This window comes from Podarcis liolepis (genome assembly GCF_965112155.1).
Source record: "Podarcis liolepis genome assembly, chromosome: 15".
NCBI classification, from domain to species: domain Eukaryota; kingdom Metazoa; phylum Chordata; class Lepidosauria; order Squamata; family Lacertidae; genus Podarcis; species Podarcis liolepis.
This window is the reverse complement of record NC_139566.1, coordinates 10,856,176-10,879,569: the sequence shown is the minus strand read 5'-3', so window position 1 is coordinate 10,879,569 and position 23,394 is coordinate 10,856,176. Positions and strand designations below refer to the sequence as shown.

The 23,394-nt window shown below is 48.3% G+C and overlaps 1 protein-coding gene and 1 long non-coding RNA gene across 3 annotated transcripts in view; one reads left to right on the top strand and one right to left on the bottom strand.

The window, feature by feature from the left end:
• The window catches only part of THBS3 (thrombospondin 3), a 51,815-nt gene extending 49,313 nt beyond the window's left edge, over positions 1–2,502 (top strand). For both annotated transcript variants that reach the window (XM_083477518.1, XM_083477517.1), the window contains exons 22-23: positions 1,011–1,150; positions 2,116–2,502. In XM_083477518.1, coding sequence (XP_083333644.1) covers positions 1,011–1,150; positions 2,116–2,171 — 196 coding nt within the window. In that variant the 3' untranslated portion in view covers positions 2,172–2,502. The remainder of the gene's footprint in view (positions 1–1,010; positions 1,151–2,115) is intronic.
• A 14,700-nt stretch (positions 2,503–17,202) lies between these two features.
• LOC310694551 overlaps positions 17,203–23,394 on the bottom strand; it is a 30,123-nt gene continuing 23,931 nt past the window's right edge. The window contains exon 6 of the long non-coding RNA XR_014519739.1: positions 17,203–21,287. This is a non-coding gene — a long non-coding RNA (uncharacterized lncRNA). The remainder of the gene's footprint in view (positions 21,288–23,394) is intronic.

Below are 23,394 nucleotides of genomic sequence, written 5' to 3'. Positions count from 1 at the left end.
GCACCCCCCACGCTACGCCACTGCTGCTGAGTTCAGTCTGCCGATTTTGCTGTTTCCAAAACAACGCGTGAAGCGAAACCAAGCCACCCCATGAAATTCCTCTGAATTTTGCATTGCTGTCCCCCAGCCAAATACCAGGAACGAGAACGAATATACAGTGGTACCTCGGTTTTTGACAACCGAAAACGGAAGCCTCCTTACGGAAAACTCAGAAAGGAAGCCACGTTTCCTGTCTGACTTCCGAGGTGCGTTTGAAAACCGAGGAGCTTACTTCCAGGTTTTTGGCGTTTGAGTTCCAAAACGTTGGACTACGGAGGCGTTCGAAAAACGAGGTATCACTGTACTGTGGTAGATAGGGACCTCCCTTGTTTCTGTGACAGCAAGTTGTTTTAAACTGTTTCTAATATTGTGTTTTAACATGCCCTGGGACCTTAGAATTAAGGGCGGGTCACCCTGAAATGGGGACAACCTGAAGTGGCGGCCTCACCATTCTCTAGACGGGACACAATGCTTCTGTTATAAGCAGTTTTAGGTCTGAGTGGGCGGGTACCCCTCCCTCCATTTGGAAAGGGCCCCAGAGCAGCCTGTGTGAGATCGATAAAAGTAAGGCATTCCCTGACCCTCAGGCTTGCCATGTGAAAGGTACAACACAAGAGGAGAAGGGGCTGAGGAGGGAAGAGGAAAACTCCAGGTGCCAGTCCTTACGATAGCCGAGCCCAAAGGTGGAGTGGGTCTTCCATCCAGTCTTTCTCAATATTCAGCAGCTGGGAGGGATGGGCTGTTGCAAGATAAGAGCTGGGGAAGTCTCAGGGTTGTCTAAGACAGGGCCAACTATCCCAGTCTACTCATGTGTGTGCCGGCCCTGGGCTTTGCGACCTTCCCTGCTTCAAAACCATCCTTGCAGGTCGGCTGCCATTCATCTACCTTCTTTTTGTCTCCTGATCATCGTGACACACACCCCCAACAAGGACTTTCCACGCACCTGACCCCCTCCTGTCTCCCCCTCACAGGGTGCTGCTATACGAGGGACCCCAGCTGGTGGCCGACTCGGGAGTCATCATTGACACGACGATGCGAGGGGGCCGCTTGGGGGTGTTTTGCTTCTCCCAGGAGAACATCATCTGGTCCAATCTGCAGTATCGCTGCAACGGTCAGCTGTGGGACAATTTGGGCTGGTTCAAAGCAGGGCTTCGCTCACCTGAGCTAGGCCTCATTCTCCTAGACCCGGGTGGGGGGTGGGATTTCCATGGAGGTCTTTCCCACCAGATCAGAGTGGGGGGGGGTTAGTATCCCCTCTGCCCTCCCCAAATAGTTGAGCCTGTTCTGGGGGAAATGACAGGATGTTTATATCACCGAGGTTGAAATTCTATATACCAGGTGGAGACAAAGGCAGAATTTGATTCAGTATGCATTTAAAGCCGTGCTTCGCTGAATTTTGCAATGCAGTTATCCAACCGGTGCTTACCAAGAAATGCACGTTAGGTAAAAGTATACATCAAAAATGAATATGTTGGTCCAAATAACATAGAACAGGGGTTTGTATTAGGAGAAATGGCTTGCATGATTGTGTACATTGATCAAAATGTGTTCCTCATGAGAAATTCACACTAAAATGCATAAGACTTCCATGGGGATTAAAAAAACCCCCCACGAAAAATCTGAATTTAACAATGAGAAGATGAAGAGCAACAGAATCAACAGATCCTTCCATCATCAGGGATTGGGGCCCTCCAGATGTTGATGAACTCCCAACGCCCATCAGCCCCATGATGATGGAAGTTATAGTTCAGGAATATCTGGAGAACCACAGGGTTCTTCACCCCTTTCCTAGACCCGTGTCCCAACCTATCAGGGATCACACATTCAATACATTTACAGATGTCTAAAGCAGGGCTGAGGAGCACGTGCCCTTCTAGATGGACTCCCGTCTCCCATCTCCCCTCACTGTTGGCCATCCTGGCTGGAGGCTGATGATGGGAGCTGGAGTGCAACAACATCTGGGAAGCCACCGATGTTCTCCAGAGCTCTGCTTTCCATAGGTCCAATGCAAAACCTTGACTATGATGTTTCCACTCTACCTAATACACTCTCTCTCTTTCTCCCCTCTCTCTGTAGATACCATCCCTGTGGACTTTGAGCCGTTCCGCCGGATCTTACTGGAAGGGGCTTGAACTAAGGTCATCCAAAGGGCTCAAGTGCCCATCCTAGAAGTGGGCATCATTTCAGACCCCCATACACAACACACACACACACAATGGACTGGAAAACTAGCAGACCTCACCCCATAAGCTTCTGGAAACCCCCAGGAGTTTGCTGGCCGCAGTCTCTTCTGTGGGGTTCTCAAGATTCATTGGCCACAGGGACCAGCAAAGGATTCTGGGCCAGCAAGGGCCCAGCCAATCAGAGAGGGTGGCGACAGAGCAAACTCCCACTATGTCCCGTCTTTTGCTGTCTTCATTTTGGGAAACGATTTGTCCATAAAAGTTCTGGCTGTTTTTCTAACTTCTTTCTCCTCTTTTTGTTTGGTGAGGGCACTGGTGGGTGGGTGGGGTCCCAAGTAGTAGAAGACTTAGTTTTCTCAATGTTTCACCTTCAAAGGAATCGTCTTTCAGCAAGGGAATGAGGGAGCCAGATATTTAAACAGCTGCTTTATACCACTATGACATCCTTTTCTTTTCTGCACCCACAAAGAATTCTGGGTTTAGAAGTCTTTGTTAAAAGAAGCCTCACTTCCCCATTCGACCTCAGAGAGGACTAGAATCCCCAGAGTTTACTGGGAATCATAGAGAGTTGGAAGAGACCCCGAGGGTCATCTAGACCAACCCCCTGAAATGCAGGAATCTTTTGCCCAACGTGGGGCTTGAACCCACTGAGATTAGAGCTTATGCTCTTACCGACTGACCTATGCTTCGTGGACCAATAGCTATTAAAACAGCTGACCTTTATGTGGATCTTAATTTCACATATATGCCCATAGGTTGCTGACCTTGGGATTGTAGTGGATGGAATCGATCACTCCACTGTGAGGCAGCTACGAAAAGACAAAATTCAATGCTGGGGATTATTAGGAAAGGAATGAAACTACCGATATTGCGATGCTGTTATACAAATCTATGGTGCGGCTGCATTTGGATTATTGTGTAGGGTTCTGGTCAGCTCTCCTCCAAAAGGATATTGTAGAACGAGAAAAAGATTCAGAAAAGGGCAACTGAAATGCTCAAGGGAGTTATGAGGAAAGATGGCAGCGTTTTTAGTTTAGAGAAAAGTAAGAGGGTGACATGACTGAAATTTATAAAATTAGGCACAAATGGAAAAGGGGGTGGAGAACAGCTTTTCTCCCCCTGCTGTAGCCTTAGAGCTTGTGGCCATCCGGTGGAGATGATCCTTGAAAGATTCAGGACAGAGGAAAGGAAGTTCTTCACAGAGCAGATGGATAAATGTGGATTAGACAAAGTCATGGAGGATCAAGCTATCAGCCACCAGACTCAATGGCTGTGCTCTGCCTCCACTTTCAGAAACAGCATTTCTTTGGATAACAGTTCCTGGGAATCTGGGGAGGGCAGGATACTGTTGTGCTCAGGTCCAGTTTGTCCACAGTCAGAAGAGGAAGCTGGACCAGAGGGGCAATTGACTCTTCTTACATTCTTATGAATTCTGCATCAGGGGCACTTTTGAGCACTCAGAAAAGCATTCCATATAAAAGTCGAAATTATTAGGAACCGAGGATGCTGTTTTGTATCATGTCAGGTCCATTTGGCCTAGTATTGTCCGCACGGATGGACAGCAGCTGCCCGCCATTTCAGGCAGGGGAGTCTTGCCCCCGCTCTACCTGGAGACACTCCATCACTGAGCCATGTCCCTTCCCCAGGTATAATTAATACTATCACCACCCAGAGCCGTGAGGCACCTGAGGCAGACCCCAAAACGGCTCCCACTTCCCTGCCAGAGAAGAAGAGATGAGGGAAGATCTACTTCAGCAACAAGGGAGAAGAAAGATCGACATTGGGATCCGCTGCCTCGGTGGAATCTGTCGCCTGAGGCGGTCGTCTCGCCAAACAGGTTTCCTTCCTGTCGCTGAGAAGGAAGCCAGGAGAAAGTTTGCACTTGAAGTCCGACAGAAGCGATCCGATTGAAAACGTGTGTCTCCGTCCGGTTGTTTTGGTGGCTCCCAAATCCCACAATCACCTCAGTCTTGTCTCCAGGTCTCTGGCCTTCGGAAGGAGAGCCGGACTCGGTATCCCGAGAGGTCCTGGGTTAGGTGTGTCCCCATGGGGCACCCGTAGTCGAACCCAGGACAGCAGGAGGCCGGGACAAGTGCAATATTAGCAGGAGAACGAACAACACTGCACTCTGCCCCATTCCTCCCGCCAACCTGGAAAGAGGGACACTTGCAGGCCTCTAGCGGAGCAAGTCACGGCTGCGTCACGGCCTGGGCTCTTCTCCCATGGGAGAGAGAGAGAGGACCAGGCTGCCAGTCCTGCAAAAAGAGTGGATAAATTATTATCAGGGGGGTCTCGAGCAATACCCACCTGCACCCTCTCAGAGAAAGCCCCTCCGAGCCCCGTCCAGGTCCCCCCCACAAGCTGGAGTCGCAACTGGCGCTCTGGAGCATTTGGTTAAATAATCACCCGCCCTGGCCAAGACACTCGGACGTTGCTGTGGCGACCAGTGTCCCGGCAACGGCCAAGTGAATGCTGCGCTCTTGCCGGCAGCGAGGAGCCTTGTTCGGTTGGGGGGCGCCCCGCTCCACCCACGCCGCAGAGAGGAGCCTGCGAGGCTCCCACGCACAGAACGGAGAGAGCCGGGAAACGGGACTCCTGGGGAGGCATTCTACCTGCTTCCGCAAACTAAAAAGAGAAAATGAATTCTCCAAAATAATAATAAAAAACACCATTGATCACCTCTGGATCCCAGACTTGAGAAAGTTTTCAAATTTTGGAGGGTCACCACCTGTTGTGAGGGTGAAGAGAGGACCCCATTCCCTTGGCCTTGAGAGGGAAAATGGAAATAAGGGAATCTTGCCCATCCTGCTGACGCCAAAAGACCCACCTGCTGCCTCTGTGGGCTAAGGGCGGAGGAGCGGTGCAGGTCGTAAAGATGTGGCAACCCTGAGAAGCCCCCTGTTGGCGAGGATGGGCATTGTGCCCGCAGAAGGAGGGTTTTTGCTCTTTCAGGTAGATCTACTTGCCTTTGAAACGTGTGGCCGGAGAGCTTGTTTTGGGCAACCTCCCCAGCCTGGAAGGTGCCCGGTGCAGGACGAGAGGGGTCCTGACGCAGCTCAGTCCTTCCAGCGTGCTTGGCTGGGGCCCTGACCACGGCCTCGACTCTCTCGCAAAAAAGTTCTGTTCGGGAGAGGGCTCTCCCCCCCCACTCCGCCTCCAACCTCGGCTCTTTAGCTACACAATGGAGCGGGCAGGGATGGGAGCGCCCAGCAACAATGGGCATGCATAGACTCCAGCAGCCCATTCAAGCAGCAAAAAGTGTCCTCTTAAAAGGGCAATGTGCAAGGCAGACCAGGGGGATGGGGACACAGCAGAGAGAGAGAGAGAGAGAGAGAGAGAGACCAGGAAACAGGTGGAAGCAAACACAGTCACTGCCAAGTTAAGGGTGCCTCTGGACATGTGCAAAGTTCTTTTTGCCTTTTGGAGTGGCTTCAGGCAACCTCTGTGGTAGGGATGGGGGAACTTTCTCTTTTTTTCTTTTTAGACCAAGGGAACTTCGGAACTCCCTGCCTAATGAAACCAGGCAGGCCCCTTCTCTGTACAGTGGTACCTCGGGTTACATACGCTTCAGGTTACATATGCTTCAGGTTACATACGCTTCAGGTTACATACGCTTCAGGGTACATACGCTTCAGGTTACAGACTCCGCTAACCCAGAAATAGTGCTTTAGGTTAAGAACTTTGCTTCAGGATAAGAACAGAAATCGTGCTCCGGCGGTGCGGCAGCAGCGGGGGGCCCCATTAGCTAAAGTGGTGCTTCAGGTTAAGAACAGTTTCAGGTTAAGAACGGACCTCCGGAACGAATTAAGTACTTAACCTGAGGTACCACTGTACTGTGCTTGACACCTGCTAAAAACGTTTTTGTTTCGACAAGGCTACCCAAACGATGCGAGTTTTGATCTCTCTTTTGTCTGTGGGGTTTTTAAAAAAACTTTTCAAAAGTTTTAAATTATTGTCGTTCATTTTCCTTCGTGATAATTTTATTGTTTTACCTTTTTTCATAAATTGCTCTGAGGTTTTTTGTTTTGTTTATACAGTCAAGTGGTGTATAGATTCTATGAAATAAATAACAGGGATATACGTTCCCTCCCTTCCACACAAGCGGTAGGTGGGATCAAAGGCAAGAGCGGGCGCAGCGATGGATCTGCCTCTCACCTTTTGCAACAGAGGGCTATATTCCAGGCACACACAACAGACCGAGGCTGCTCCACCCACCGCCCTGTTCTCCACCATAGCTAGCAAGAGGGACAACCACAGCTCAGGGGGCGGAGCTGGGCCAGCAAGAGGCGTGGCCTCAGAGGGGCGTGGCCTGGTGAGAGTCTCGAGGGCCAAACAGAGAGGCTTTGAGGGCCGCATTCAGCCACCAGACCTGAGGTTTCCCAGCCCTACCCCCAGTATCAAGGGTACATTTTGCCTTTCACTCTGTTACACCCTCTTTTACAGTCAAATGGCTTAGTTGTCAAACAAATTGGCTCCCAAATGCTGAAAACCCAGAAGTAAGGGTTCCAGTTTACAAACGTTTTTCGGAAGCCGAACAGACTTTTGGAACAGATTAACTTCGAGAACCAAGGTCTGACTGTATTTGTATTTATCACTGGTTAAATTTATAAGTCGCCTTTTCCACGCTCAAGGCATTCTGTTATTTCATTCATTCCCAGCCTTTCCTCCGATTAGCTCAATACAGGGCCACACTTCTCACCCCCCCTTCCTATTTTATTATTTATTTACACTTTATACCGTATTTTATACTGGTTTTTTTGTAGCATCAATTAAGTGTTTTAAATTTGTTGTTAGCCGCCCTGAGCCCGGTTTCCTGAACCGGGAAGGGCGGGGTATAAATAAAAAATTGTTATTATTATTATTTCACCCTCACAACAACCCTGCGAGGTTGTGGAGGCTGCCGAAAAGCATTCTGTTCTATTCATTTCCCGCCTTCCCTTCAAGGCAGCAAACTCGTTTTCTCTCTCTTCCCCATCTCCCATTCCATCCGCACAACAGCCCTACGAGGTTGTTCACCCAGTAATTGGCTACTGTGGTCATAGAGTGAGCTTCGTGGGCAGGCATGGATTTGAACTCTGGTATATCCCAGAGCCTAGCCTGACATCCTTGGGGGGGATTGGATTCTGAAAAGTTCATGACGCAGATGAAATTTTCACACAGGGGGAAATTCCACAGTTCTTACCACAAATTGGCTTGCAAAATATATATATGGACTACATGGAATTGGCGGAAATGACTGGCAGAGTCCGGGACCAGGGAGAAGAGTCGGTGGAAGAAGATTGGAAGAAATTTAAAGACTATTTAAAATTAATGAATGTTAGAATGATGTTGGAATGAAGCTAGGTGGTTTAAGCAGTAATGCTATAAAGGTGTATGTAAAAAAGGATTGATAACAGATGAAAATTTAAAGTTACAGTATATTAAGTTAAAGGATCATGAGAAAACAAAGAGGGAAAGAAATTGCTGACTTAAATAATTGAACTGGAATACAAAAAAGGGAGGTATGAGGAGGTCAGGGAAACAAGGATATGAATGTAAGCTTTAGAAAGATTGATTCATTTTCCTTTTCTTCTTTTTAAGTGTTTTTTATTCCTTTCCCCCCCTGTATTTTGTATTTTCCTTGTATTTTTATTTTTTGTTTTTGTGCAATTCTTTTTTTCTCTGAAATTTTAATAAATATCATTATATATATATATATATATATATATATATATATATATATATATATATATTCCCAGGAATTCCTAGTGATGTGCCGGCCCTGCACTCTGGCAGAACGTACAGTGGAGACCAGTCCATTTGGGCACAAACTTGTAATGAATGGGTTCTGACATTATTGGCTCTGGCTGCCACCTCTCTGAGAGTATCCCCTGAGTTGCAAAAGAGAAAACTCTGAACAGCCCCAAGTAACACGCGGCATGTATTAACAATAAATTGATAACGTTATCTCATTTCACAATTCATAAGCAGCAAACATGTAAAATGTGCATGAAGTCACAATTAATAGGAGTCAAATAAATGTTCCATGAACAGAAATATTCGGCGTAGTCAGTAAGTATAAAGAATCCTACCCGCCTGCAGACTGTCTCGCCAGAGTGGTGCATGCTCTAGTTATCTCCTGCTTGGACTACTGCAATGCGCTCTATGTGGGGCTACCTTTGAAGGTGACCCGGAAACTACAACTAATCTAAAATGCGGCAGCTAGACTGGTGACTGGGAGCGGCTGCCAAGACCACATAACACTGGTCCTGAAAGACCTACGTTGGCTCCCAGTACGTTTCCGAGCACAATTCAAAGTGTTGGTGCTGACCTTTAAAGCCCTAAACGGCCTCAGTCCTGTATACCTGAAGGAATGTCTCCACACCCATCATTCTGCCCGGACACTGAGGTCCAGCGCCAAGGGCCTTCTGGCGGTTCCCTCACTGCGAGAAGCCAAGTTACAGGGAACCAGGCAGAGGGCCTTCTCAGTAGTGGCACCCGCCCTGTGGAACGCCCTCCTACCAGATGTCAAAGAGAAAAACAACTACCAGACTTTTAGAAGACTTCTGAAGGCAGCCCTGTTTAGGGAAGCTTTTAATGTTTAATTGACTATTGTATTTTAATATTCTGTTGGAAGCCGCCCAGAGTGGCTGGGGAAACCTAGCCAGATGGGCGGGGCATTAATAATAATAATAATAATAATAATAATAATAATAATAATAATAATAATTTATTATTATGGCAAAAAGCCTATCACTGCATATTTGCAGGATATTGACTGTTGAAAGGCTTTTCGCCTCCATCTCAGTGTTCTTTGATCGTTACTGACTACTCGATGAAGGGAACGCAGTGGATGTAGCCTACCTTGATTTCAGCAAGGCATTTGACAAGGTGCCCCATGATATTCTTGTAAAGAAGCTGGTAAAATGCGGTCTTGACTATGCTACCACTCAGTGGATTTGTAACTGGCTGACTGACCGAACCCAAAGGGTGCTCATCAATGGTTCCTCTTCATCCTGGAGAAGAGTGACTAGTGGGGTGCCACAGGGTTCTGTCTTGGGCCCGGTCTTATTCAACATCTTTATCAACGACTTGGATGATGGACTCAAGGGCATCCTGATCAAATTTGCAGATGACACCAAACTGGGAGGGGTGGCTAACACCCCAGAGGACAGGATCACACTTCAAAACGACCTTGACAGATTAGAGAACTGGGCCAAAACAAACAAGATGAATTTTAACAGGGAGAAATGTAAAGTATTGCACTTGGGCAAAAAAAATGAGAGGCACAAATACAAGATGGGGGACACCTGGCTTGAGAGCAGTACATGTGAAAAAGATCTAGGAGTCTTGGTTGACCACAAACTTGACATGAGCCAACAGTGTGACGCGGCAGCTAAAAAAGCCAATGCAATTCTGGGCTGCATCAATAGGAGTATAGCATCTAGATCAAGGGAAGTAATAGTGCCACTGTATTCTGCTCTGGTCAGAACACACCTGGAGTACTGTGTCCAGTTCTGGGCACCACAATTCAAGAAGGACACTGACAAACTGGAACGTGTCCAGAGGAGGGCAACCAAAATGGTCAAAGGCCTGGAAACGATGCCTTATGAGGAACGGCTAAGGGAGCTGGGCATGTTTAGCCTGGAGAAGAGGAGGTTAAGGGGTGATATGATAGCCATGTTCAAATATATAAAAGGATGTCACATAGAGGAGGGAGAAAGGTTGTTTTCTGCTGCTCCAGAGAAGCGGACACGGAGCAATGGATCCAAATTACAAGAAAGAAGATTCCACCTAAACATTAGGAAGAACTTCCTGACAATAAGAGCTGTTCGACAGTGGAATTTGCTGCCAAGGAGTGTGGTGGAGTCTCCTACTTTGGAGGTCTTTAAGCAGAGGCTTGACAACCATATGTCAGGAGTGCTCTGATGGTGTTTCCTGCTTGGCAGGGGGTTGGACTCGATGGCCCTTGTGGTCTCTTCCAACTCTATGATTCTATGATTCTATGATTCTATGATTCTACTTTTCAACATAACCAGCTCTGCCATTAGAGAGATTGAGGCGGCTGCCTCAGGTGGCAGAAGCCCCTGGGCGGCAGCAGAAGCAGCAGCAGGATGGCGTCGGAAACCGCTCCGGAACATGCGGAGCGAAATGGGTGCCGAGGCAGAAGGGAGGCAGAGGACTCTGTTGGTCGTGGACTCTCCTTCCTTGGAGGTTTTTAAACAGAGAGGTTGGGTGGCCGTCTGTCATGGATGCTTCAGTTGAGATTCCTGCGTTGCAGGGGGGTTGGACTAAATGACCGTCAGGATCCCTTCTCACTGCTGTTCAGTGATTCTACGAAGCAGTGGCAGTGGCAACAGGCAGAGCGGCAGCACATCTGCTTTTCAAGATGATTCCATTCAGTGTCTGTCAGGAGTGCGTGCAGGAGCCAGGCCCTGTGACCAGTAGGGCTTCTCAGGACCGGGGCCTTCCTAAGTTTGATTTTTATCCACCCTGGCCAAGGAGAGTATGGCACAAGGGGCAGCCTTCGCAGTGAGTTGGTGGGTGCTGCAATTAGACATGTTAACACACTTATTTCTCTCCCAAAACACACACACCCAAAGATGGAAAGGGGCTAAATGCAATCCTCTCTGTCTGGCGCTGAGAATTCTCCCCTAAGTGGGCAAGAAAAATTGATGGACTATGTAGAACTGGCAAAACTGACATATAAGCTACGGGACAAGGATAACTGTGACTTTAAAGAGGAATGGGAACCCTTTGCAAAGTATTTGAAGACGCAACAAAGCGAACTGGACTCCTTGGCTGGCTTTGAATAAACATTCACAAACTTTTTATTGATAATAATCAGCTAAATAGTTTGAGGATCTATACAACTGTGTAACATGCAGAAAACAGCACTTTTAGAGAAATCAAAGACTGGAACTGAGGGAAGTTGGGGTGGGGGGTTCTGTGGGGGGAGGGAGGAAAAATGGGGGGAATAAGGATGATATGTTTCTGGATAATACGTTTTGTTTTAATTTTGAATAAAAAAGTTATTAAAAAAAAGAGAGAGTGAGAATTCTCTCCTAAGCCGCACCCATCCCTGGCCCTGTCTTCACACCCCCTTGAAGGCTTTTGCCTGGCTGGAATGTGCCCTTGAACCCCGAACATTCGTCCTTCTTGTCTGGGTGGAGAGCAGAGAAGGGCATAAGCAGGAGTGCATGTGCAGGAACTAACCTGCTGTTCAGATGTAAACATTCACACGCATTGCTCTGGTCACTGTTGCCTCTGGCCCCTGGGAGGTTGTGCAGAAGGAAATGTGGCCCTCAAGCTGAAAAATGCATTTTCAGGATGCTCAGGTGCCATTTAGAAATTTCGTGCCCAGCCATTGCCCGGCTAAGTTGCTGGCAAGGAATAGCCAGCAGGTGGCGCTGCAGCCCCGGCCATGTGGAAAGTGCCACCGGGCTTGTGGGCTTATTCCAGGAAGGACTGTGTACAGTATATTTGGAAGTGTGTGTAGATGTACTAGGCCAGGCTTCCTCAACCTCAGCCCTCCAGATGTTGAGAGACTACAATTCCCATCATCCCTGACCACTGGTCCTGCTAGCTAGGGATCATGGGAGTTGTAGGCCAAAAATGGAACGCGGGTGGCGCTGTGGGTTAAACCACAGAGCCTAGGACTTGCCCATCAGAAGGTCGGCGGTTCGAATCCCCACAACGGGGTGAGCTCCTGTTGCCCGGTCCCTGCTCCTGCCAACTTAGCAGTTCGAAAGCACGTCAAAGTGCAAGTAGATAAATAGGTACCACTCCAGCGGGAAGGTAAATGGCGTTTCCGTGCGCTGCTCTGGATCGCCAGAAGCGGCTTAGTCATGCTGGCCACATGACCCAGAAGCTGTATGCCGGCTCCCTTGGCCAGTAAAGTGAGATGAGCGTCGCAACCCCAGAGTCGGCCACGACTGGACCTAATGGTCAGGGGTCCCTTTACCTTTACCTAGCCCAAAAACATCTGGAGGGCCGAGGTAGAGGAAACCTGTACTAGGCGCTGGGGGGTCTGGGGCCTTGGACTTGGGGAGGGTGGACAGCAGTGCTGGGTTTCTGAAGTGGCAGGTTCAGGGGCTCAAACCAGTCTGGAACTGGACTGGCAGGAGTTCTTAGTGCAAAACACTCTGTGAATGCTCAGGATCACTCTCTTTCCCCCTTTCCCTTCTGCAAAGGCTGAGCTCTCTCTGCAGTAACTGGTATTCAGAGGACACCCCAAAACTGGTATTTGGGAAAAGGCTCAGTGGTTGCAGCATGCAGAAGGTCCCAAGTTCAATTCCCGGCATCTCCAGGCTCCGTATCTGAAACCCTGGAGAGCTGCTGCCAGTCAGTGTCGGCAATACTGAGCTAGCTGGAACACAGCTCTGACTCTGTACAAGGCAGTTTCCTGTGTTCCTATATAAGTCCACCTCTTGTGTAAAATCCTAAAATTGTAGCGTTGGCAGGGATCCCAAAGGGTTAACTTGTCCAACCCACTGCAATGCAGGAACAGAACCATGAGGTCTAGCACCATGAGGACTGAAATCAAAGCATCTCTTTCTACATACTCCTCCAAATTTGTAATGCAGCTCTCTAATCAAAAAAGGTCTGCAAAAAAAGGGGTACATCAGCCTGGCAAACTTGAAAATATGCATAGCAGTCAAGTAACTCCCAACATGTTTTCTATATATGGAGACAACTTTAATTCTCACCTTCCCACCCACCCCTCCACCACTGATGATTTGGACTTTGTATGCGATTATACTAATTTGCATGGTTTTTCACTTCTGCTTTTCATATTTTATTTTTCGTTTCTTGTTATAATTGTCCCCTCTGTTCTGTGCAAACTGAAATTAAAAAATGGTGCATATTAGGGGAAAGCGTGCATTTCAAAAGGCATGTATTAGTGGAAATAACATGCCACACTTAGGGAAAGCTGCTTGTGAAAATGGTGTACATTAGGCAGAATAGTGCATAGAAATGCATATAATTTTGGAGAAACTGGGGCTAAAATGCTGGCAAGTTTCCATGAGGACCCTTGGAAGTGAAACTGACAAATCGATGCAGATACGTGGTGGAATTAAATTAAACCCGGAACAAAGAGAAGTTAGGAGAAACCGAAACGGGCCGATCGGCCCATCCCTGTGGTGTGGATCTCTCGAGTTTTGCAAAACAGAAAGGTTGTTTTGGGGAAAAGGCAGTTCAGGCCTGTAGCAAGAAAACTTTGTGGATGCCAAAGAACAAAGGGAATGTCTAGGAATGGAACGGAGGAGCCAAAATATTATAACCGGAGCCTTCACTTAAAAGAAACAGGGAATGCAATGCAAGAATTCTCTTGCACTGTTTTGACCCTTTGGAGATTTCCCCTGCGAAGCTCCTCCAGCAGTGAAGAACCTCAGGCCTGGAGGGCCGAATGCGGCCCTTCCAAGCCTCTCTATCTGGGGGGGTTTGTGTGTGTTTGTGTTGAAATCAGCCTCCTCTACAAAATTCACATGGTTTGCTCCGCCCCTTTTTTCTTTGGCTCTGCCCACCATGGCCATGTGATCACGGGGCGTCTGCCCAGAAGGGAACACATCCCGGGGGGGGCATAGCCTGGAGCGAAAGTTGCAAGAGCAGAGCCAATAGCAAAGGTCCCCCCAAAAGCTGGTTAAATTGGTTATGTGTGCCACCGAAGCAGCCAGAATTCTGTGCGCACATAAATGGAAAGAAGTTCCAATAATGAAAGAGGAGCGGATCTTGAAATCATTGGACTATGTGGAGATGGAGAAACTGACGTCGAAAATAAGAAACCAAAAAGGAGAAACGCGTGCGGAAGAACGGAGACCCTTTTCTGATTAGTTGAGAAAATATTATAGTCAAATGAAATCACAGGACCATAGCTGTCAACCTTCAGATTTGAAAATAATAAGGTATCAGCAGCCTCACCTGTCCTGGGGACAGTCTACGGGATATCTAATCCGGGACAGCAGCGGGAAACGGCGCTGGAATAAGGGAATTTCCCGCAAAAAAAGGGAAGGTTGACAGCTATGCACAGGACTTGAAATATAGGCAAAGGAATGAGAATGATAAAGGAATGCAATGTAATATTTATGTGCTCAGTAGTGGCGCCCGCCCATCAGATGTCAAGGAAATAAACAACTACCTGACTTTTAGAAGACATCTGAAGGCAGCCCTGTTTAGGGAAGTTTTTAATGTCCGAAGTTTTATTCTGTTTTTAGTCCTCTGTTGGGAGCCGCCCAGAGTGGCTGGGGACACCAAGCCAGATGGGTGGGGTATAAATAATAAAAATATGATTATTATTATTATGCTTTAGATAAATATTACATATATGGCAGCAGATGAAAGATTTGAATACAAACATCATGGAAGGAAGGAAGGATGGGAAATCAAAATCTTAAGGAAATATTGCATTGAAATTGAATTCGTTGAATTGTTTGAAAACTAATAAAAAATTATGGGGGGAGGGCAGGGAACCGAAGGTGTCCTTGCAAGCTACTTTGCTCCCTCCCTTCAGTTCAGGCGCTTGGGTTGTTAAATTTCAATGACCCGTCTTGCCCAACCATAACAGCCGAGCGATGTTTCCCCCTCAAATTTGGCTGCGCTGTGACGTCAAAAGACTCTGGAGCTCACACTTTTATCGCTTTATTCATCTCATATTTGCAATGGGTGTGGAAAGGGCCTCTGGGTGATACAGAGACTGGTCTCGAAATGTTTTAACAAGGTTCTTTTATTTATTCTGACTCCTGTTCCCTCCGCCGTCCCCAGACAGGTATGATTAAGTGTTCCATGCACTTTCTGGACTCCTTGCCCTTTGTACGAGCCCATGATCTTCCAGGCACGAGGCTCAGACCCGAGCCAGAATTCGCATGCGCCCGTTTCCAGCAGGGGCTGGACACAGCCCTGGTGGCTGGTCTCCCTCAATAGCCTTGCTGTTAATTTGCTGCATTTCCATCCCACTAAAAAGGAGCTCAAGGTGTCTTGAACCTTCTATCATTGGATGTCTGCCATTTCCTGTGTTTACGAGAGGGGGAGAAAGACTTTCCCCTATTCTTCTCCACCGTAGAAGATAGACAGATAGTTTATTACGGTCGGAGACCAGCTTATAAAACACACTTGGGAGTACAATCCCAGAAGGAAAACAAACATTTAAAACAATGTACAACATTTAACATTTATAAATGCGATAAGCCTATAGACACTTAAAACTTTAAGATAAGCTACTGCAGAGAGATGACCCAGAGTCACCCATGGAACCGAGTTTGGGGATTTTCTTAACGAACTAGTTTGAGTCGGGAGATGGTCTGCGCCTACAGATCTGTACACAGAATCTGGTGACCATCCGGGTCGTCTTATGATCTTTGCCTAACAGGAGAAGGTCGATTTTTTGCTTTTCTGGGAGGTCAGCGAGCCTCACCAGCAGGGGATCAATGGTCTTATTTTGTGCCTCTACATAAAAGGGATATCTAAAGAACAAGTGCTCTGGGCTTCCTATCTCTCCCAATGAACAGGCGCAAAGTCTCTGAACATATGGGATTTTCAAAAAGGATCCTTCCAGGACCTGCGAGGGCAGAGCCGAGCTTCTGGCAAGTGTAAAGGCCCTTCTTGCATTTTTAGATACGAGGAAGAAGAGATATGCTGCCGGTGCGGCTATATATCTTTTGATTTCTCCAATTTTATAGTCGGGGCACCTAGAGCAGTCCTGTTGTCTCTCGGTGTCTATGATTCTTTGTCTGACCGTGGCTTTTGCCTGGCCCAACCCCAGGCTTAGAAGGGCTCGAGGGGCAATACCCAGTTTCTGAAGGGTGTTCAGGACTGCTGTCTGCCAGCCTGACTGGAACTGGTCGCAGAGGATCAGTGGGGCTATTCCTCGGGGGAGCAAATTCAATGTCAGCCATTTATAGATGTGATGAATATAGGGGTTGCTCGTGCGTAAGTTGCCGCCACTCCTGGCTATGTTGCCTTGTTAAACCTTTTCTGTCTGGACAGCCCTACACTTCGTGGCTGTTCAGTCGCTAGCAGACTCCGTCAGTGGGCGTTTCTTAAACCTTTTCCAGCATAAAAGCTGTTTGACGCCAAGTCTCCTCCTACTCTCCCTGCGCGGAAGTCTTCTGCGCAGGGAGGGTGTGGGTAGCGGAGGACCCGTGCTCTCCCCGCTGGTGTCCAGTGAAGAGTCCTGGAGCCCTCTCCCCGATTCCCCCATCTGCCCCCCTTTATCCCTGGTGTTGCCCTGATTTCCTTCCCCCGCTGAGCTACCTCTCTCCCTGCTGGGTCCCTCTCCAGCATCACTTGAGAGCCTTCCCTCCGCCTCTGGCTCCGATGTCAGTTCCCTGACAATAGACTGATGTTAGGTGGATATAAGCCTCCACTCTCATCATCCCCGTTTCTAGTCTAACCCATGCGTTTGAAACACATCTGGGGACTTGTAGGAAAGCTCTAAGGAGTTTGGATTGAACTCTCTCAAGGGAGGAGAAAGCAGAGGAAGGCGGGCCCAGAAAGGATCCATAAAGGAGCTGCGCCGTAGAATTGTAGAGTTTGGAAGAGACCCAAAGGGGCATCTAGTCCACCAATGCCTTTCTGCGAATACTGATAGCTCAGTCAGCGAGAGCGTGGTGCTGATAACGTCGAGGTTGCAGGTTCGATCCCTGCATGTGAGATAGCTGCATGTTCCTGCATCGCGGGGGGCTGGACTAGATGACCCCCCAGAGTCCCTTGCACCTCTACAATTCTACCATTCTTCTCCAGGGTTCCTCCTCTCCAGTCCTCCAAGTTAGCGGCTTTCACTACATCTCATGGGAGGGAACATCGTAGTTTAACTATGCGCTGGCCGGGTGAAGCAGCAGCCAAATATGTGGCAGCAATCCAGCTGCTACCCGAACGTAACTCTGACACACCGTGACACTCTCACAAGGAAAGGCACTGTGTGAAAAAGATTTATTACTGAAATGAGATCATCCACCTAGCTGCCTAAAAATAGCATCCATAGGATTGAAGTTCCGTTTATTGGTTTTTAAAATTTATTTTCAACGCCCTTGATCTTACTTCCTCTTCCTAGAAGGGATGAAATTTAACTTGGCTTGCCACGCTGCTGGAAGGAGTTGAAAGGTGACGGGTTTCTCGCCATTATAGAATCATAGAATTGTAGTAGGGAACCTGAAGGACTCATACTTAATCTGTTAATGTTTTGCAGCCCTGGGAGGGCGGTGGCAGATTTAGTCACGACAAAGGAAAAGAAAGTGTACGTCAAGGAGCCACCGCAAAATCCTTCTTTCTCTTGGTAGCTGCTGTTCATTTTTCCCATGCATCATGTATTTGCAGAGGGGTGTGGCAGAAAATAGGGCCGTTTTCCCCACTGCTGCCCCGCTCCTCTGCCTCTGTTTCCTGGCATGCTGGCAGCTCCCTTCCCAAACTAGAGGTCAAACTATTTATTTATTTATTTATTTTGGGGGAGAGCTGTCTCAGCCTTCTGCTTGGCTCACGAGCTTTCCAGAAGCAGGCACCTGTCCCCTGTCAGAGACAGGGTGCTTGGGCAAACGAAACTTTGGTCCGGCTGAGCAAGAGTGAGGCGTTTTCCGTGGCATGCCAGTCTATCAGTATCTGTTAGTCATCATAATAGTTGAAAACAGAGCCTCCCTACCCAGAAGCATTCTACCTCCAGAAAACAGTTTGGACTGGGGGGTGGGTGGTCAGTGAAGAACAGCTGTGGGTGATCCAGGAAGCATCTGTCAGTGTGAATATGGATGCTGGACTGGACAGAACTTGGTCTGACTGAGCAAATAAAGTCTCCCATGCCTCAACACTGCTGTTATTTTACTGGCCATTTTGCCATAATATAAACAGTGGGTCTGGAGAGAACATAAAACCATAAACAGACCATAAAAATGAAATACAAGCAGCAGCATCTGTGCTCGAAATAAGGGGAAACTGCCTGGCAATACTTCCTCCTTCTGTAAAGGTCCTTCTCAGCTCCTGTGTTATTGCAGAAAACAGAATGACTTTGGGGTGTGCCCTGCGCAGGCTCAGCAGTTAAGAGTGCCCACTGGGTTTGTGGAAAGGATATAGGAAAGGGTAGGCAACTTGGAGTCCTGGGGGCACATGTGGCCCTTGGCCTAATTTCAAAAGTGATCGGTTCAGGCTTCTGGAGAAAAAGCATCTTTTTCTCTCCTGACAGCCTGCTGGGCAGAAAGGAAGGAAGAGAAGCGGTGATGGAAGAAGAAAAGAGGGTGTTCGAAAGAGAAAGGGGGTAATGGGACACTAAGGGAGAGGGGAACTTGTTGGAGGCTGAGACCCCTCTGGCTTCTTCACCAGCTGGACTCAGCTCTGCCTCTTGGCCTCTCCCTCCTCTCCTGCCTCTGCTTCTGCCTCTGATTCTGAACTGCTCTCTGCCACAGACTCTCTCTGCTCGCTAAACCCTGTGGCCTCTTCAGCTTCCGACGCATCCTGCTCCCAGTCTTCTTCTCATTGTCCCACCACCAGTCTCCGGGCTCTGAGCATAGCTGTCAACTTTCCCCTTTTTTAAAGGGAAATTCCCTTATTCCGAATAGGATTCCTCGCAAGAAAAGGGAAAAGGTGACAGCTATGGCTCTGAGCCGCCTTTCCCGGGCTGGTTCCTTCCACCTCTTCTCTGCATTCAGCCCATCCAGTGTCTGATTTACCTATAAGCTAAACAAGCTATAGCTTAGGGCCCCACTCTTTTGGGGCCCCCCTAAAAGTTTAAAGGGGGAAAAATGGATGTACATTTCCAAAATATAAGATAAAGAACAAATAAAATAAAACCTACACACAGCAACAGTGTTTTGTGTTGTGTAGGCTCCTGTGTTGTAAGAAATGGGGCCTGCCTGCTAGCCTGCTCCCTAAAATATCACTGGTTTGCTCATTTCCATATATAGGGTGCCTTAAAAAATGGTAAAGGACCCCTGACAGTTAAGTCCAGTCGCGGACAACTCTGGGGTTGCGGCACTCATCTCGCTTTACTGGCCGAGGGAGCTGACATTTGTCCGCAGACAGTTTTTCCGGGTCATGTGGCCAGCATAACTAAGCTGCTTCTGGCGAAACCAGAGCAGCGCACGGAAACGCCATTTACCTTCCCGCCAAAGCGGTACCTATTTATCTACTTGCACTTTGACGTGCTTTCGAACTGCTAGGTTGGCAGCAATAGGGTGCCTACATTCTGCTATTTGTAATTATTAGTCGTTTGCATTATTTCATGTTATAGCAATTTTCTAGAGACTAGGTTATGAGTCTTTGTAAATTGTGTTTCTAAAGGAACTTTTGTTATTGCCAAATGCCAATGTGTTTGCATTATTAAGTTTGTTATGAATAAAAAATCATTTCAAGTTAGAGCTTAATAATTGTATTTCACTATTTATATACTTCTTCTTAATTGTGTTTCAGTTCAACAATTACAGTGGTACCTCGGGTTAAGTACTTAATTCGTTCTGGAGGTCCGTACTTAACCTGAAACTGTTCTTAACCTGAAGCACCACTTTAGCTAATGGGGCCTCCTGCTGCTGCTGCGCTGCTGGAGCACGATTTCTGTTCTCATCTTGAAGCAAAGTTCTTAACCTGAAGCACTATTTCTGGGTTAGCAGAGTCTTTAACCTGAAGCGTATGTAACCTGAAGCGTATGTAACCTGAGGTACCACTGTACTTTGATAAATAAATATATTGTTATGTTTAAATGGCTTTAGATACCTATTAGGTCCATAAATAACCATATAGCATATATTCAACACAAAAAAGGACAGCTGGACATATAAAGGGCCCCATTACCTTCAGTAGCTTAGGGCCCCATCAAACCTAAATGCAGCCCTGAGCCTGTCCACGGCATTGCAGCTGTTTGAGAGAGCCTGTTCTTTGTCCCATTGAATGAAGATGTTATGCATGCAGGGAAGAACAATGAAGGGAAGGTAGGGGACAAAGAGACTGACAGCATCATGCCATGCCCCATCGACAGCGAAAGGCCAAAGGGATGCAGGGCCTGGAAGCAACGGAGGGATGTTTTCTCGGTAAATAACATCATTTTACAAAGGCACCCAACCGCTCGGCCTCAAAGATTCCTGATTGCACAGTCTCTGAACAGGTTGTGCAAATTCTGAATCTATTTCTGGAATTCAGAGGCAGTCGCTGTGGAAGAGGTTGCCGCCTCTGCTTCTTCTTGGTTTTGCGGTTCGTGGGGCATAGGGAGGAGCAGGGAAGCAGGTGATTCCAGCAATTGGCATTCAGCGGCAGTCTCCCTGGAAGGTGCCATTAATCACCTAAAACAGTGGGAAATTGTTTCTGCAGGTGCCTGTCCATTGGCCTGGCCTTTACCAAAGCAAGACTGAATTTCAGTGAGAAAAGGAGGCAGGGAATTTGGGGTGTCAAGGGGTGGGGATGGAAAAAGGCTGCAGCTCCATGTCCCGACAGTGGAGGCAGAGAGTGTTTCTGAGCACATGAAGAGTGGCTGCCCTTCACCCCACCGAAATCCCTTCACCCGTCATCAAGGAAGGACTAACTCCAAGGCTAAAAAAAAAGCCACACAAGAAACTCAAGGATCACGCCAACTTTTGGTTTTGCTTGAAAGGAACACAAAAGAAATTCAGTTATGCTAACCAAGCCTTTCTTTCCCCCTTTTCTCTGCGTGTGCAAAGTTCATTTAGAGAGCAGGAGGTTACTCATCAGGCCCACAAAATCTCCTGCTTTTATATATATAAATGAAATTCCTGATGCAATTACTTGATCAGATTACATACCAGTCCATTACTGGTAAACCAGGCTTTGTTTCTTCATTGTTCAATTTCAGCTTGGAGAACCTCCCTAACTAACCGAGAAAACTCTTTGAAAGAGGTCCTGCCGCGAAGGTCGGCAACTTTCCTCCAGCCCCTCTGCCAAGACCCACATTCCCCGAATCTGTCTGGGGCCACATGCCAACTGTGGATAGAGTATCGGACGTGGGAGAGAGATCCAGGTTCAAGTCTCCGCTTGGCAATGAAGTTCACTGGGTGTGACCTGGGGCAGGTCACTGTCTCTCAGACTACCTAACCTACCTCAGGGGGTGGTTGTGAGGATAAAATGGGGATGAAGAGAAGCATGTGCGCCATCTTTAAGCTCCTTGGAGAAAACGGTAGGATAGAAATGCAATAAAATAAACAAGACACAGGGGAGCAGAGTCTTCTGGTTTAGTCCCGGAATGCCCCTATTTGCCCTGCCGGTGCTGCTGCCACCAAATTTGGGGAGGAGGGTGAGCCAGCATTTGTCCCAGGCAGCGGTGATGATGGAGCATCCCATTGCCTCTCCGTGGCCGCTGCTGCCGGCCTCCTCCCTTGGCCCCTGGAGACCAGGCGAGGAGGAGGAGAGGTTGATGCTGCTGCTGAGGCCCAGGCCCACGTGAAGCACTGGCTCTGAGGGGCAGGCAGAGGGCAGGGCCACCCTGAGCAGGAAGAAAGGAGGCACAGAGCGGAAAGCAAGGAGTCAGTGTGGTGTAGTGGTTAAGAGCCGTAGTCTCGTAATCTGGGGAACCGGGTTCGCGTCTCCGCTCCTCCACATGCAGCTGCTGGGTGACCTTGGGCCAGTCACACTTCTCTGAAGTCTCTCAGCCCCGCTCACCTCACAGAGTGTTTGTTGTGGGGGAGGAAGGGAAAGGAGAATGTTAGCCGCTTTGAGACTCCTTCGGGTAGTGAAAAAGCGGGATATCAAAGTCAAACTCTTCTTCTTGGTTTTTTAAAAAAACGCTTTGAGCATCCGCGTCTAATCTTGCCCCTTTCTAAAAAAGATTTACAGTGGTACCTCGGGTTACAGATGCTTCAGGTTACAGACTCCGCTAACCCAGAAATAGTACCTCGGGTTAAGAACTTTGCTTCAGGACGAGAACAGAAATCGTGCGATGGCAGCGGGAGGCCCCATTAGTTAAAGTGGTACCTCAGGTTAAAAACAGTTTCAGGTTAAGAACAGACCTCCAGAACGAATTAAGTTCTTAACCCGAGGTACCACTGTATTGGTGTGTGATTTTCTTTGTATAAATCTACTGAAGAAAAAAAATTAACTAATATCGGGATTAAGCGGGTCTTTCTCTAGGACAGCGGAGGGCGTCTGTGCTGTGCCCCATTGGCACAGTGGCGGTGGCACTTGCCCATCTTCTGATAGGAAATGTTCTGCAGGGAGCGGGGGAGGGGACCAAAAATTGGGGGTTGAGGAGGGTCAGTCGGTGGGGAGTGAGAAACGTCACTATTTTCATCTGAGGAATGTTGGAGGGGATGCTGTTCATAGAATCATAGAATCATAGAGTTGGAAGAGACCACAAGGGCCATCGAGTCCAACCCCCTGCCAAGCAGGAAACACCATCAGAGCACTCCTGACATATGGTTGTCAAGCCTCTGCTTAAAGACCTCCAAAGGAGGAGACTCCACCACACTCCTTGGCAGCAAATTCCACTGTCGAACAGCTCTTACTGTCAGGAAGTTCTTCCTAATGTTTAGGTGGAATCTTCTTTCTTGTAGTTTGGCTCCATTGCTCCGTGTCCACTTCTCTGGAGCAGCAGAAAACAACCTTTCTCCCTCCTCTGTTCTCTCACCAGAGGCCGGCTTTTCCTTAGAGGTGTGAGAAGTATGGCTCTTACCAGCAGCGGAGCTAGCCACTAGGGCACCCTGAGCAGCACACATGCCATGCAGCCGGGGGCAGGGCGAGCCACCCCTGGGGTGGGCCGATCTGCCGGGGGGGGTGGTGATCCCAGCACAGCAACGTGATCTGCCGGGGGGATTTTGTCACCCCCCTCAGGGATGACATCCAGGGCAGACCACCCCCACCACACACCCCTTCCTATGCCCCTGGTTCTTACATGTCATCATTGGCCAACGTACAGTTGGTGCGAGAAAGGGGTGAGGGGCCTCAGGTTTGGGAGGCAAATGTGGCCCTCCAGGCCTTTCCACCTGGCCCTCAGGATTCTCCCCAGGCCACACCCTTCACCAGCCCTGCTTTTCATCCTCTGTGAGTGTTTCTGCCTGGCTGGAATGCGCCTCTGAACCCCGATCACGACACTTTGCTTGCCAGGATGCGGGGCAGAGAGTGCTATGTGGCCTACTGTAGAAAGAGAAAAGTTTGCATTTGATGCAGCTCTCAGGAGGGCTGTCCAGAATGGGATGCAGCTTTGCAAAAAGATTCCCCATCCCGACGCAAAGGAAAAGCCTTTCTGATTGGGTGCTGGACCAATTCAGTTACCTGT